Genomic DNA, 17,090 nt, shown 5'->3' with positions numbered 1-17,090 from the left:
GTGCGTTGTGTGCATTGTTGGTTCAATAAATGATATGAGTCGAGTGAGCATGGTCTTCCGAGAGTGTGAGCTTGGTGAAGCGACGTTGTATCTGTGCTTTCGAAATTGGGTTACTTCCTACAAAGCCCATATAAATGTGCTTGGCTTTTACCTGGATCAACGGGCTATGGGCTTGATTGCCAGATGATAGGCCCAATAACCCTAGTGTAGATTTAGGTGTAACAAATATAAAATTAAAAATGTGTCGTATTAATTTTTAATGTTTAAAAGAATGATCGTAAAAAGGATGAAAAATAACTCATATTTAAATTAAAATTGGAAAGATGAATCTGAAAGAACCACTTGAAAAAATGATGTAAAATGTAGGAGTGTACAAACAGGACGGTTATAACAGCTCTGCAACTGCTAACCGCATATAACAGTTAAACGCAAACCGCTTATAACCGTTAAACACTAACTGCTTATAAACGTTAAACGTTAACCGCATAACTGCTTTGATAGGTGGTTATAAAAACCCGCTAACCGCCCCGCCGCCTACCCTTATACATAATAATATAAATATAAATTATATATTTTATATTAAAAATATAAAATTAAAACTATGTTGTTTTGTTGTTAAATACTAAAACAGTGCTGTTTTAAATACAAGTTAGGGATAGAGTTTTATGATATTCATTGTTTTTGGGAACACTTTGACCCAAAAATATTTAAAATAAACCCAAAAAATAGGCACAGGCCTAAGACACCTCAAAAAGCCCATATAAAAAAAAAGGGTTATAAAACTGTCAGTTATTGGTTTGAATAATTGCTAATTGCCGGTTATAAAATAACCGCTAACCGCCTAGGCGAATCGGTTGAGGTTATTAAAATCCAATAACCACCTTAGGCGGTTGCAGTTAACGGTTTTAACCAATAACCACTAACTACAACCGTTTGTACACCCTTAGTAAAAAGATTAATTTGATTTGTGGAATGGGTATTCCATTAAGAAAATGAATAGATATTACTAGGAATAAAAGATGTTGGAATGAAATAATTATTCCAATTCTTTAGTTCGGTGGCAATACATATTTCGTAATTGGAATTGAACTAAAATTATTAAAAAGTCTATTTGATTTCTAAAACTCAAATTAAAAAAGAAAAAGAAAAAGAAAAAGAAAAAGAGTTGAACGTGTGGTGGCCAACCACCCATAGCACTGGGGTGACCGCGCCACCCGCATAGGACCACCCCACGGCAAGGTCTTATGGGGGTGGCGCGAACACCCCAAGTAAGAATCGAGTGGTCTTGGCCACCCCTGATGGCCTTGGGGGTGACTGCGCCACCCCTAAAGGGCCTCGCCGGTCCACTGAGAGGCCCTCTGAGGTGGTGCTGCCACCCTAGGGCATTTTGTGGGTGGCCGGCTACCCATTGGGGTGATTGGGCTCCCACATGATTTTTTGTGTTTTTGCTCTTTTTATTTTATTTTTTTAAAGTTTGAGAGAAAGAAATGGTTTTTTAGGAAAGTCTTGTCATTTCCCTCATAATAACTATTTATCTAATTTTTTTTTTTTTAGAGGAATGACTATTTGTGTGTGTGAAGAATTAGTACTTTTCATGTGAATCACTATTACTGGGAATAGATCTTTACCAAATAAAAAAATAAATATTTATATCTCGGTATCCCTCGAGAGGACTGTCATAAGTTCCAAATCTTTGCCTCTGTGGCATGTGACATCTTATGGTTCTACAGAAACAAAGCTTTTCATGACAATTCTGTCTTTGATGTTCGGAATGTCTCAGCTCATATTAATAAAATCTCACTCGAGCATTATCAAGCTTGGCATCCAGATACACAGGTTTCAACAGAAAATTGGATTACCCCTCCAAATGTCTGGTTCAAGATTAATTTTGATACTGTCATCCGGGACTCTTTCTCATGTCAGGCAGCAGTTTGTCGTGATTCTAAAGGCCATATTATTGCAATGATCTCCCAGATCAGTCCATCATGCTCTCCAAATTTGGGAGAAGCCTTGGCAGCCCGTCTTGCGGTTTCCTTAGCATCTTCGCTTCGTCTTGATCGTTTTATACTAGAAGGAGATTCTGAAGTGGTTATTCTAGCTCTTCGTCATTTAGATTCTTCTCCAGACTGGAGGATCTCTTCTGTCATCTCTGATATTTTAGACTCTATTCCCTTTGCTTCCTCTTGGGAAGCTAGAAAGGTTCACCGAAGTGCAAACTTCTGTGCCGACTATTTGGCACGTTGGGCCGCAGCCAGATCTCACTCTGGCAGCATTCCCTTTTCCTCTTCCCCTTTCAATTCTTCTACGATTGTTAGCGGAGAGGAACATAATCTTTCTGTTTGTTTGTTGTAGTTTTGCGGGTTTGTAATGTACTTATAAAAAAAAAAAAAAAAAAAATATTTCATAAAAATAATCATTTCGTGTCAATTCCGCAAACCGGCCCTAAAATGAGATCAATAGCGTAAAAGTGTCCCCAAATACTTCTGAAAAAAAGTATTAACGGTTTTCATGACGCAGATAAAAAAAAAAAAAAAAAACAAGAAAGAAGAAAAAACAGGGGAGAGAAAGCGGGGACCGCCTCTAGGGTTTGGGATACACTGAAATTGTCATCAGTTTTAATCTTGATTATTCGTTGACTAGCGAATCTACAACCAGATGGCAGGAGCTGGCATCCACCCCTACCACCAGCAGTGGCCCCCAGCCGCCCCCGCCCCTCCCCCTGCAGCCGCCGCCGCCACAGCTCCTCCTCCTGCCCACCCTTCCTCCATCCTCGTCGACAACACAGATGAGGTTCAATTTGTTTGTTTGTGTCTCTGTTATATGGAAAATCGATCTAAAGATTTGTTTCCCCCCTTTCTGTGGTGTTGTGGTATAATAGGTCCGTACGATTTTCATAACGGGGCTTCCCGAGGACGTGAAAGAGAGAGAGCTACAGAATCTGCTGAGATGGCTCCCGGGATACGAGGCTTCGCAAGTGAACTTCAAAGTCGAGAAGCCCATGGGTTTCGCTCTCTTCTCTACTGCTCAGCTTGCCGTTGCCGCCAAAGATGCCCTTCAGGTTTCTCTTTTTCTTTAATTTCTAATTCTTTTTTTTTCTTGGTTTCAAATTCATGTGTTTTATTTTTATTTTTATTTATTTATTTATTTATTTTTTATGGTTTAGGACATGGTTTTTGATGCCGAGTCAAAGTCGGTGTTGCACACAGAAATGGCGAAGAAAAACCTTTTTGTCAAAAGAGGTGGGATTGCGTGTTATTAATGCTTTTTTTTTTTTTTTGGTTTGCGGAGGAATATTGAAGAGAGAGAGTATTATGAGAATGTTGGATCTTAAATATGTGTGGGAATTTGATTGCAAACTGATAAAACATAGAATCTAACAATGAAAAGGCATAAGCAGAGAAATCATTGTTTGCACTAACAATCAAGAGGCATACGCATAGTCTCTTACAGTGTTAAAATTGCCAACTTTTGAGGACATTACCTTGTTTTTGTAGTATCTATGAGAAAGTTTGAGTAGAATCACCAGTTTCCAGGTCAATTAAGAGAAAAAGAAAAAGAAAAAGAAAAATGGAAGCAAGACAATGAAAGAAAGAGCTAGTATTACTTGTAAGCACCGTACATCTTACAAAGCTTACAAATGTTGTGACTGTAAATGACTATCAATTTAGGATTGGCTGCTAATAGATTGCTATTCTGATGTTCTGTGTTACAGCATGCTAATCTCAGTTGATCTGTAGGAATAATAGCGGATTCAAGCCCCTATGATCAAAGTAAACGCTTGCGCACTGGCGGTGACTATACACACACTGGTTATACAAGTCCATCTCCTTTCCATCCTCCTCCAGCACATGTTTGGGGACCACATGGGTAGAAAATTTTACTTATCTGTTCCTATTCTATATATATTTTCCTGGTATCGTTAGAGTTAACAATAAAGGATAGTTACATACTCCAGTAAAGAATTTAGTTGTGGATATTGTTTCAGCTACTACAGGAATTTTGTATTACTTCTGTTAATCTCATTTTGACGTTGGTCTTGTGGCCTAGGTATATGGCTCCACCTCCTCCTCCTCCATATGATCCATATGCAGGCTACCCTGTTCCTCCAGTACCAATGCCTGCTCCTGCTCCTGTGCCAGCACCTAGCAGTTATGTACCCGTTCAGGTAATGCCTGTGTGCCAAGTTTCTTTTTTCGCACCTTATTTTGAATGGTTTCTTTTGAATTATGTCTTGTTAGCTGAAGCTGATTGCTGTGCTTATACTCTCTTTACGGATGACCTATATTCTCACTGCTTGTATCTCGCGAGGCAATTATTCTGCACTGTGTAGATGAGTTTTTTCCAGGATAGAGTGTTTACTTAGGATGAAGTTGGCTAGGATGTTAGAAAGACTTTTAAAGGTAGTGGCTAAATTTGATGGATTGCCAAAAAAAAAAAAAAAAGAAGTGTTATTCAAGTGAGGACTTGAATCTTATGCAAAAAAAAAAAGTGCGAACTGAAATTTCTTGGGGAGGGAAAGGTGACTTGTTGCCTTAGTTACAATAACTTATTTTTCTATGAAGGTTGACTGAACTACTACTTTTGCCTTTTATTTATTTATTTATTTATTTTTTCAGTCCTGCTATCTTATTAGCTAGCTGCTTAATTTGTGCATTATATGTGAGGATTAATTGACATTACTCTGGAATTTATGGTTCTATTAATGAATGACAATGTTTTTAATCTAGATCACACACATAAATTCTATGGGTAACTTCACTTTAGACACCTGAATTACTACGCGATTTGACAAGTCCCCCTGAATTTCAAAACCTTTTAATTTGAACCCCTAAACTTTCAATTGTAGTCAATTTACCCCCTCCGTCAATTTTTGCCATTAAAACCCCTAAAAAGACAAAATTACCCTTCAATTTTCTTTTTATTAAAAAAAAAATTGAAAAAAATGGAAAAAAAAAAATTGAAAAAAAAGAGTTTACAAGGTAGCCCAACCGTGGGTCACCTTGTGATTTTTTTTTTAATAAAATTTTATTTAAAAATTTTTAATTTGAAATTAAGGGTAAATTTGGAATTTTATAAAAAAGTTTGGGGTATAAATGTCATTGTCTCACTTTTAACTTTTAAAATCTGACGGAGGGGTTCAAATTGACTGCAATTGAAAATTCAGGGGTTCAAATTGAGAAGTTTTGAAGTTTTGGGGGGCTTATCAAATCGCGTGGTAATTCAGGAGTCTAAAGTGAAGTTACTCCTAAATTTTAAATTTTCTCATAGACGATGTTTGTTTCTTGGGTGGTTTTACTGTTTTTGAAGGTTGCATACAAACTCACCTCTGGGCGAGGCTTCTTCTTGTGCTTTATTTTCTTGCTTGCTAGCTAATCATATAATTTTATTGATTAAATGCAAAACTAGGTAGTAATACTTTGTCGCTTAATGCATTAAGACTCAGATTGTGTTGCTGTTCCCTCATAGATGAGGTAGAGTGGGGTGAAAAAACTGGTTCCATCCCATGCCAGTGTACCAGTCCATTTACATATTACAAAAAAAGGCCTCTTGAGTATTACATGCTTTGATTAAGGTATGGAAACACCAAGACCTTGACAAATTGGCCATGATTGAAGACAAGCTGTGGCAACATTTAATTTTGATTAGAGGACATAGCTTAAATGAGATTGGAAGGAAACAACATGGATATAACAGAATCATGAGATGCAGAATTTTCATTAAGAGAGAGAGGACATGCTGGTTGCAGATTCTTGCATGTAGTGTGGTTTTTAATCTTAACACACACACACACACACACAAGTAATTCAATTTTATTAAAGCGTAGGGCTGTACATGTGGATGCGATTATTGGCAATATCTGCATCCGCATAATATGGTTATCACTTTTAGGTATTCGCATCCGCATCATGTAATTACTAAGCGCATCTGCGCGGTTATTGTGGTTGTTGAATGTGGTTATTATCTGCATATCAGGTAATCGGACTTTTGGGCCTTCTTTGGGTCTCTATTAGGGCATATTTTAAACAATTTTGAAGATAGTTTGGGCATGTTTTTAGTGTTTTGGGCCTGTTTTAATGATTTTTAAAGCACTAGCGTCACGGTGTGAGTGTGAGTGTGAGTATGTGAGATATGAGATGAGAGAGAAGAAAAAAACCTAAACATAACCCTATACCAGATCCAAAATGATGTCATTTTGGTTACTTTTTTTAAAAAAACCTTTGTTACTTATAAAAAAAAAATTGTATATCAAGACTATGCAAATGCGGTTGTTAACGGGATCCGCATACCCTAAAACCACTATCTACATCCACATATGCGGAGAGTTGTGAATGACAGATAATTACAGTTAATACCCACCTGCATGTACAACCATATTAAAGCACAATGAGGCTTTTAAAGGATAATAGAACCTCTATATAACTAAGAGAATAAATATAAATATACCCAAAAGAACTCTCCTAACATGGTCAATCTAATTTAAACTGCCTTGAGACATTTAGTTCAAAGTTTAGACCTTTTCATATGATTTCACTACTTCACTTATTTTTAGTTACAATGTGACTATTGTAAAGTTATGCACTTGGTGGATCTCAAACACAACTTTGCTCTCCACTCAATTCTCTACATGCACCACTTTATTACAAAGTTATGCATCCAATAGTTATTGATGGATATTGTGTACTAAATTATGTATAATAACTCTTAATTATTTTGTGTATTTGTATAGTTTATAATTAGAATATATGATTATGTTTTACCTTTTACAATTTTATGTAAATATAGTTTGCATACGCTAGTTGCTCAAACAATCTCAAGCAGTCCCTTTCACAGTGGCAATCAATTGTTAGAATCAATAGGTCTTCAAATCATTCATTTGATTTTTTTTTTTAATTTTTTTTTTTGTTTTATTTTTTATAAGTAATCGAGATATCATGAAAAGCATAAGGCGCTCCCAGGTACAAAAGAAATATACGAGAGAAGCCAGCTAACTAGTAGGGGCAAAAAGAATAATGAAATCATGATTTACCAAAGGAGAAACAAAAGCAGCTATCAAAAGATGCAACGTGGTGAAAAATAAAGACTTAAGTCTCTGTCTAAAGTCCTCTTTTGGTCCTCAAAATTTCAATAATTCATTTTCCTCCATAGACACCATAAAAGGCACGAAGGTACCATCTTCCACACCATAGTACTCCATGTGTTGCCAACAATCCACCAATAAGCATACAAATTGACTAATTGTCTAGGCATAACCCATGACAATCCAAATTGACTAAAGAAAACATTCCAAATGATTCACAGACTCCCAATTTATTTTACACATACAACAACAATCAACCACAATGACGTGTCGCTTTTGAAAATTGTCCATGGTGAGAATCTTTTCTAGGGCTGCTAACCAACCAAAAAAGGCTACTCTTAACAAAACCTTAGTTCGCCAAACACTTTTCCAAGAGTAATAGAAACCAACATGGCAACCCATGAAAGTGTAGAAGGATTTAACACCAAACAACCCTCTTTTGAAGGGGACCCACCACAACTTGTCCCTCCTTTCCCATCTCATTCTCGCTAAATACAACACCTTGTAGAACGAGGCAAAGGCTTCCACCTCCCAATCATGAGCTGCTTTAGCAAAGCTCATGTTTCACTGAATGACACCTCTAGAAAATTCCATATGAGCTGCAACAAAAGCATATTTTGTGCTAGCAATATCAAATAAAACTGGAAAGGCTTTGTTAAGGGTCATATCCCCACACCAAAGATCATGACAAAATCCAGCCATGGAGTCATGTCCCACATCAGATATGGTATGACTACAAGACTTCTTTCAACCCCTCCTAATATTTTTCCACAAACCCACCCCATATGCCCCAATAGTCTTACTAGAACACCACCCTCTCCATGCACTTCCATATTTAGAGTCCACCACCACTCTCTACTGAGCCTCTCTCTTTAGCCCTTAGTGCCAAAGCCATTTACCTAAGCGAGCATTATTGAACCTCACAAGTTCCTAATACCCAACCCTCCTTAAAGGTTGGTGTACAAACCTTGGAGCATCTCATCATGTGATGTTTGAACTCTTCACCTAGCCCCCCATAGGAAATCATGTTAGTGCTTCTCAATACAGTTTGCAACATTCACAGGGAAAGGAGATAGGGACATGAAATATGTAGGTATGTTGGATAGGGTGCTCTTGATAAGTGTAATCCTACCACCCTTAGACGAATACAACCTTTTTTAACTAGCCTACCAATGTTCTATCTTCTCAATAACATTGTCTCATATATGCTTGGCCTTGTAGGATGCTCCCAATGGAAGACCAAGATAATTCAAGGGCAGAGACGCAACCCCACAACTCAGAATTCCAGCCAACCTAGCCACATTATCTACATTTCCCATAGGAACCAATTCCGACTTGGCTAAATTTGTCTTCAATCCGACACAACTTCAAAAAGTAAGAAGCTTCGAAAATTGTGAAGATGGTTTGGGTTGGCCCCATAGAAAAGTAAGGTATCATCAACAAACAGAATATGGGAAATATCAATCCTTGCCCCCACAGAGAAGCCATGCAACAAACCTCCACTCATTGTAGTCAAAATCATCTTATCCAACGTCTCCATCACTATGACAAACAACAAAGGAGAGAAAGGTTCCCTTTGCCTCAAGCCACGAGAGTTGCTAAAGAAGCATGTGGGGAAAGTCGTTCACCAAAATTGAGAATTGCATTTAGTGAATACAATGAGCTATCTATGAGTACCATGTCCTCCCAAACTCGCATCTTCTTTGCAGGTACAGTAGGAAATCCCAATTAACATGATCATGAGTTTTTTTTTTAAGTCCATTTTGCAAATAACTCCCATTTCTTCAGATCTTAATCTGCTATCAAGGCATTCATTGGCAATAAGAATAGGATCTAGAATCTACTTACCTCGGATGAATGCATTTTGTGACTTAGAAATAATCTTCTCTAACACCATCTTAAGTCTTTTTGCTAGAGTCTTAGCAATAATCTTATAGATGCCACCCACTAGATTGGTTGAGTGGAAATCCTTGGGGTCGACAGCCCTTGGAATCTTCGGAATGAGAGCGATGAACGTAGCATTAAGGTTTCTCTCGAACTTACCACTAGCATGGAAATCATGAAAGGCTTTCATGATGTCTTGTTTCAAAACAACCCAACAAGATTGGAAGAACGCCATAGAGTAGTAGCCTTCAGTGCCCGATGCCTTATCATTGTTCATTGCTTTCACAACCTCCCACACGTCCCTTTCCTCAAAATCTCTCTCCAACCAACTAGCCGCAACCTCATCAATAGAATCAAAGGAAATATCGTCCACCATAGGCTCCAACTAAATCACTTGGTAAACAACTTTTTATAAAACTAGACAATGTGCTAGCTGATCTCGATCAGTTGGTAGAAATAGTGCCATCAATCAACAAGGAGTCAATGGATTTCCTCCTTATGTTGGAGTTAGCCATTGTGTGGTAAAACTTTGTGCTCTTATCACCTTCCCTGAGCCATAAGATCATAGGGGCTCGTTTTGTAAATTCATTTTTGAAAACTATTTTCTGTTTCAGAAACTATTTTCGCAAAAACAACAGAACAGTGGTTAAGGCATTTGGACAACTATTTTCAAAACAATTTCCACTGAAAAAAAATAAAATAAAAAAAACAGTTGAAACTTTCATCAATTGATGATCAGAAATCCTAACTTGATAAGTTCCACCTAGCGTTCCCTCTATAGTAGCAAGGGACTCGTTGCAATTTACTAAGAGCAAATATTTTAGCATAAACATTGCCTCAAGTTCTAATCTTCCTTCATGCGGTTTTCATTCAAACAAGACAAGAAAGAAAATAAAGGAATCCATTTTCATGTGAATTAAGGTGAGGTAAACAACAAAATGGTTCAATCCACCATAGGTGATTACATATGCTCGTTGCTTTTCTGGCCCATTAAACTAGCATGGTCTGATAATCTATTTACATCTATTTTTATAAATTCTTCTTTCCATTAAAATGGATATAATTAAAATCCAAATTAATTTTAATGTCATGTTAATATGGTTAGATAAGTTTCAATTATAGTAAACTAGCATGTGGAATAAACATTACAATTGAGTAGGAAGCTGGGAACCCAGGTAATTCTGAACATCATATTGGATACAATTATAATGATAGGTTTATGGGTGGAGTTGGTAAAACCATAAAAGGTTTGCTCTGCCAGGCTCACTATCACCATTAGATCACGTCTAGGACAAACATCGCTAATGTTGTAATATGTGTGTGTGTGTACGTGTTTACTTTTTAAGATATCTTCTGTACCTGGATGTTCTTGGTAAGTATATTGGAGGAGGCCTAAGATTTGTTCCTTATTTTTGGGATTTTCGTTTCTCCCTGCAGAATGCAAAAGATAACCCTCCTTGCAATACCCTATTCATTGGTAATTTGGGAGAGAACATAAATGAGGACGAACTGAGGGGCCTTTTTAGCTCGTATGTCTCACTTATCCCTGCCAATTCTGTTAGCTGTTGAAAAATCTATGTATTACTTTACATATTCCAACCTAATTATTGGAATCTTCTGCTCAATTTCATAAATTTGGGTCATGTAGACAACCTGGTTTTAAGCAAATGAAGATCTTGCGACAGGAACGGCACATTGTTTGCTTTATTGAGTTTGAAGTAAGTAATTTAATTAAGTGCATTGATCCTCTGATGATTTTCTTGCTTCAGTTTCATATTTCTAACATTTTCTTTTTTGCATCATATTTGCTAATGCAGGATGTAAATAGTGCCACCAACGTACACCATAGTTTGCAGGGTGCTGTTATCCCCAGTTCTGGTTCAGTTGGCATGCGGATACAATATCCTTTAAACCTTTTGTTATGTCATTTAATGTATTCTTTCTTCTATTTTTAATGATCATCGTTTTATTTAAAAATAAGTAACATATTCTATTAAAAGAAACACAGAAAGGGTGTACCCAGTGCACAAGTACACAAAATAATCTCTTTATAAAAGAAAAGAAGCTAAAGTTTGTGGTTACAAAGGTTCAAGAACCCCATGAAAGAAGTAAATGAATATGGTAGCTGCCTTAATCCAATCAGAGTATGAGGAACTACTGGATGAAGATAACTACTTATGCATCTCAATAAATTTTATGGGTTATGTGCCTAATGTGAGTGGGCGGGCTCGCATTCTAGGTTGTAGGGTCATGTGTTTGCCTAATAAATGTTTGGGCCTCCTCTTGGTTGCTTTGTTTCAAGGCTAAATTTATACTATTATTGAGAAAATAGAGAGAATATTAGCTAGAAGAAAAAGACACGTGTAAGCATGGTTGAGTAACGTGTCTATCTTGGGTGCTTTTCTATCTTGGTTGTTGCTGCTAATTGGTTAGAAAAATTGCAGAGGGATTTTTTGTAGGGGGATTTGGATAATGAGTTTAAGTTCATTTTGTTAATTGGAAGAAGGCTTGTACTCCTATTCAGCTTGGAGGGTTGGGGATCAAAAATTTGATTACTTTTAAATAGGCTCCATTAAGAAAGTGGTTTTGGAGGTTTTTTGTGGAGAGATGCCTTTTGGTGTCAAATAATGGATATAAGAAGCATGGGACTTTGGCGATGGGTGGTGCACTAACAGTGCATTGGAACTTACGGGGTGAGCTTGCCCTAGAACGAGTACCTACTTGCTTCTTGCCTTGACTTAACTAACACTTTCTCGATAAGTCTTTGGAAAACCTGTTTTGCTAGTGTTGTGGTGGGTGATGGCTTTCGTACTAGATTTTGGCATGACATGTGGTGTGGAGATCATCCTTTGAAGGATTCTTTTTAGGAGTTATTTTGCCTTGCAAGGAATAGGGATGCTCTGGTTGTAATACCCCAAACAAACACGTGCCAAACTTTAAAATTTAATAACAATTATAATCATAACTCGAAGAAGATTTTAGGTTCATAGAAATAATAATTTTAGACAACTCTATTATGGGAACTTGTAATTATAATAGAATAATAGAGGCTTCAAAATAAGAATTGAGGGATTAAAACACTTAGGATAAGTTCCGATGATCGTTCGAACATCTCGAGCAGAGGTCTAACGATGATGCCATGTAAAAGTGTGGGAATCTTTGGGCCATTGCTTTAATTGATCCGCATCAGCTACCTAATTTGGATTGATCGTTAGAATGGTACACGAAACATTCGAATGATGACAACCTGTATACGAAAATAGTATGTCCAAAACTTAAAACCTTGTGGGAGATTGTACAAATACCCTAGAATCCCTAAAATTCTTCATTTCCCTGTGCAACTAGCAGGAGAGAGAGCCCTAGAATCCCTAACGTTCTTCATTCCTTGTATAACTAGCGAAAGAGAGAGAGAGAGAGAGAGAGGTTTTTTTTTTTTTTTGAAGTTTTGGAATCAAGGAGGAAGAGGCTTCACAACCAAGTGTGAGAACATTACGTCCTAACTCTTATTTTGTGCTAATCCATGTATTTAGAGTATTTAAGTGGTAGATCAAGTTAAAAATGGGATCTCTCTCAAAGAAAGACCCTAACTTTTTAAGCGATATGAGGTTTTAGAACGAGTTAGCCTATTATTGGGACTAAGGCAGTGAGTTATTAGAGAACCTTAACCATTTTGGTAGACCATTGGTTGTTAGGAGTGAAAATGAGAATGAAAGTTGACACCTTTAAGATTTTGGAGGTAAAGCTTGGGTTTTTAAGATTGAACTTGTAAATTTGGTAACTTTGAGACTCCAGGACGCTTAAGAAACAAGTAGGAGGTTAAAATTGGGAGCTTGGATGGAAAGAAGCTCGAAAATTGCAAATGTGTAGTTAGTGTTCGAACGGTACTACTACCACCCAGATGAGCTTGAACCATGAGCAGTCTCTGACTAGTGTTCAAACGATCTAGGTAAGAATGTAGGATTAAGGGTTTTAAGTGATAATTAGGGTTTATCATGTAGGAGCTTGACTCATTATAGAGTAAAACTGCAGTTTAAGGAGTTCAAGACTTCTTGAGGAATTTGTATTTGGATTTGTGCACAAGGTAAGTAATAGCTCATAAGAATGCTTAAATGTTGAATGTTTAACCATGACTATTTTCAATACTTACAAATGTGCATTTTGAATATGCATAAAATCTCTTTAATTATATGTTGTGAGCTCCGTATTTTACCTAGAACTTTGATTAAATTGCATCGTTTATCATTGAGTTTTCTTCATGAATGAATTGTAGTTGTGAAATTGGAATTAATATGATTATATGACATGGCCACCATTGATAAAAGGACGAATCTGTGGCATGTGCATGCCAGATTATATGGACTTGGCCCTATATAGCCCACCTACGGGGTTAGGTCACCAGTTGCGGCATCACTAGTTGAGTTTTACTCTGGTTATCAACCCGGTTGAGCATCTAGGTGATGTTGGCTATGTGCATCGCCCGTTGGCTGCAGAGTTGTACTAGATGTCCTATGGGATGCGCAAATCCTACCATAAAGGGCATAAGGGTACGAATAGGATATACGGAGGATGAATATGACTGCTGATATATGCATTAATGTTAATTGTGCTCTTCATCAACATGATTTTGTCTTAATTGTTGCATGATTGTATGAAAATAAAACCGAGATCCTTTGCCGAACACTATTTCTTAAAAAGCAAAAGTTATTGCAATGATTCCTTTAAGCATAACTTATTGATTTATACGGTGCTTAAGCCTTTTTTTTGCCACCGCTCAATGATTTTCACTATGTTATTTCAGCACATGTTTATACGTGCAACTTTCTATAAACGACACAAAATGGGCTTACTGCATGAGCTAAGTTTCGTTGGTGATTTACTTTCTAAGTCGTGGACTTATATGATTTCCACTTGTAAAAGAATTTGTTTTACAGATTAGCTAGCGGTAGTTCTCAGAGAGAAGGCCAAAGGTAGTTACAAGAGTTTGAAGCTACAGGGCATTGTCGTGTAGATGTAAAGCGACAAAAGTAAAGTTGCAATGGATAATGTACTTTGAGGCTTTGGAGTTGTACTAATGATTATAGTGACAGAGAAAAGAAAAAGAAAGAAAGAAAAAATGAGAAAAAAATATATGGGAGAGAAAGAGAGAAACTCAGATCTCATTAACATTTCCTCTGCTTAAAATATGATATCGAGGTAGTAATAGTAGTACTCCCAAGTTAATATAAGTAATTAATTTGGAGGCGCTACACGGGCAGCTGAATTTGGGTTAGCAATGATGTGGTTCATTGGGACATTAATTTTGTTAGTTGGTGCATGGTTGGGAGGTGCATATACATATTTGGTTGGGTACTGAATTTGATGAAGTTAATGTGGTTAAAAGGTAATAAAATTTAATCTTATAGAGTAAATGTTGTTGAAACGTTTTGTATATATCTAGCAGAGAATACAGGTTTAAAAATTAAATTGGACTAGTGGTTACTTATCAAAAAAAAAAAAAATTGGACTAGTGGTTGAATAAAGGAAGTAAGACTTAATTAGTAGTCAAGCACATGTTCCTGTGTTCAGTTTAGAATATATGTTTACTATGGAGTATATGTTTTTTACTATGGAGTATATTTTTTTTCTGAGAATTTACTGTTGCCTTTTTTACCATGGAGTATATGATTTTCTTGACTTCTATATACATATTCAAAGAACCCATTTGGGAAAAGGAAGGATGCCGGCCATCATGTTGCTGCCCCTGGCACTAATGGAGCTCTACCAGCTTTGACTTACCAGTAGCTTGATGGGGATGTTCTCTATCTTTATGCTCCGACAAATACAACTACTACATGATAGGATGCATCTTGCAGCTGTTGTATGCATCCATTTCATTTCAAGTCATCAACATTAGCATGTCTCATGTGAATGAACGCACGTAGTGGCATCATGAACATACCATTTGGCCATGTTACAACTTATCCGAGGCATGCATTTCTCAGCAGCATGTTTAAATGCCTGGATTACGTAATAGGGCTCAGAGATTGTTACCAGTTGTAGTAGTGGTGCACTAAATCTGTGGTTTTGTGGGGTTTGTGTGCTGTTCCATCTCATATTGACTTTTCTGTACATCAACTATAGGAATGCTTATGCAAATAGACATCTGGGTGCGTTATCTATTTCTGGTTTAGGTTCACTTATTTTCATTTATCCTGCCATCAAAAGGTGATCTGAGAACCATTTTATGGCGCATGTGGAATATCTAGGAAATTCACTCCACTAATCATGTTTCCCCTTTCATCACCATTACCATTGCCATCACACACCCCCACCCACCCCCCTCCGCCCCCCCTCCCCCCCCCCCAATCCCCACATTTAGCCTTTCTACATTTCAAAAACTCCTTAGTTCATTAAGTGAAGATCTGCTTATGATGCTTAAACATTCAAGCTACTCAAAGCATAACTATTCAAAGAATGTTGTGGAATTATATGCTGTGATTTATATACAGGATTTGCTTACAAAATGACAAAGCTTCCAAACATTTGAGGAGATCAAGTGTTGCAGCTGCTTTAATTCAGGTAAATATACTTCCTAGGCTGGACTACTGACAAACACGTTTGGTGGACATTAAGTGGACGGCTGTTTAGTGCCAAACCCTTTTTTTGGGGGGAAGCTGACTTAATATTAATACCAGCACTGAGATTCATTGTCACAAGGTAGTTTATTCTGCGTGTTTCTTGCTGGTATTTCATTGTCTACAAGTTTAAGCTTTCTTTTGGGAAGAACCTTCAATGTGGTCCTTGGGTTTATTAAGCACTTGTAATGAACGAATATATGGTGGGAACAAATAAGGGGTTCAAGAGAAAGTTACAGTTTAGTTATAGTTTACCACTTTTTAAAGATTAAAACAGGGGTGTTATGTTTTTGGTTATCTTCATGTTTGACTTGTGTTTTTTTATCTGTTAGACATATCATTTATACTTGTGTGCGCACGTGTGCACGTGTGAGTGATAGAAAGAAGTGAGAAGAGTTTTAATTTTTTTTTTTTTTTGGGAGGGGAGAGGGCGTTTCTAGTGGTGGATATGGTCCTATAGGATTGGGTCGGTTTGTTGAAAGCCAATCTCCTATTTCTGGTTTTCGACCTACTTGGATTGGTAACCAAAAAAACTTACCAATCACCTATTGAAGCAAAAATTTGGGTCAGCTTGGGTCGAAAAGGTCCAGCTGAGTTCGGTGGGCAGGTGATTTGCCCCCTTATTGCCATTATGAAATGCCCTGCTGCTCGCCTAAGCCTAAGCGGCAACCATTTTACTAGGGTTGATTAGGGGTTTAATTGCTAACCATCAATTATGTTGTTATTGAAAGGCCAAACATCAATCGTTAACCGCTTTCAAGTAATGGCCTTTTGGGCCTTTTAAGACTGTTTTGAGTATGCTTTAGTGTTTTCAAACACTAGAATACATGGACTCAAGAGTGCTTCAAAATCTGATTGACCACACGCAATCATTAATTCACCATCATAAATCATAAATTGTTTTTATTGCCAGTATACACGCATTTGGCACAATATTAGCAATCACAAATGTCCAGTCTGTAAGCAAACATTAAATCCAAATTTGATGATGTCGTATGAGTAATGCTATTTAATAAATGTGATTACATCATAACAAGCAACTAAGGCATCACCACATCATAACAATCGATAGTATTGCATATATGATATATTGAAATGAAATCTCTAACTAATGAATGACTATTAATTTTGCTTCACTAGTAAGCAAACTAAGATATGACATCATAGGAAACAACTAATACTGCCACAAATATTTTACTGCTGGTGTATATGCATTTGGCAGTATTAGCAATTAAACAACAACAAACAACATTACAATTCTAAATTCAGTGTAAAATTAGTTTCCTCTATAAGGCTTAGGATAAAAAATATTACAAATTCATAACATAAAAAACATAAAATATCTAAATGTAATATCTCATTTTCCATGTGACATTACTACTAATCACAGCGCAGTAGAAATTTTTTCTTTCTCCCCCAAATATTAAAACCCATGCTACTCATGATCGGAGAATTAAGACACTCCTCATTTACGGTCTCTTGAATAATATAAAGTTTCATGAAAAATTAATTGG

The 17,090-nt window shown here is 36.8% G+C and overlaps 1 protein-coding gene across 1 annotated transcript; it reads left to right on the top strand.

The window, feature by feature from the left end:
- Nucleotides 1-2,513: 2,513 nt before the first annotated feature.
- LOC132187258 (RNA-binding (RRM/RBD/RNP motifs) family protein) lies at nucleotides 2,514-15,120 on the top strand. The gene is made up of 9 exons (XM_059601506.2): nucleotides 2,514-2,790; nucleotides 2,879-3,058; nucleotides 3,164-3,239; nucleotides 3,738-3,867; nucleotides 4,048-4,165; nucleotides 10,400-10,491; nucleotides 10,611-10,680; nucleotides 10,780-10,866; nucleotides 14,651-15,120. Exons 1-9 carry the CDS (start codon nucleotides 2,656-2,658, stop codon nucleotides 14,741-14,743), a joined length of 981 nt encoding a protein of 326 aa, XP_059457489.2. The 5' UTR covers nucleotides 2,514-2,655; the 3' UTR covers nucleotides 14,744-15,120.
- Nucleotides 15,121-17,090: the final 1,970 nt, after the last annotated feature.

Source organism: Corylus avellana, chromosome 6, assembly GCF_965113065.1.
Source record: "Corylus avellana chromosome 6, dhCorAvel1.hap1.2, whole genome shotgun sequence".
In the NCBI taxonomy this organism is placed as follows: Eukaryota; Viridiplantae; Streptophyta; class Magnoliopsida; order Fagales; family Betulaceae; genus Corylus; species Corylus avellana.
This window is presented reverse-complemented; position numbering and strand designations above follow the sequence as displayed.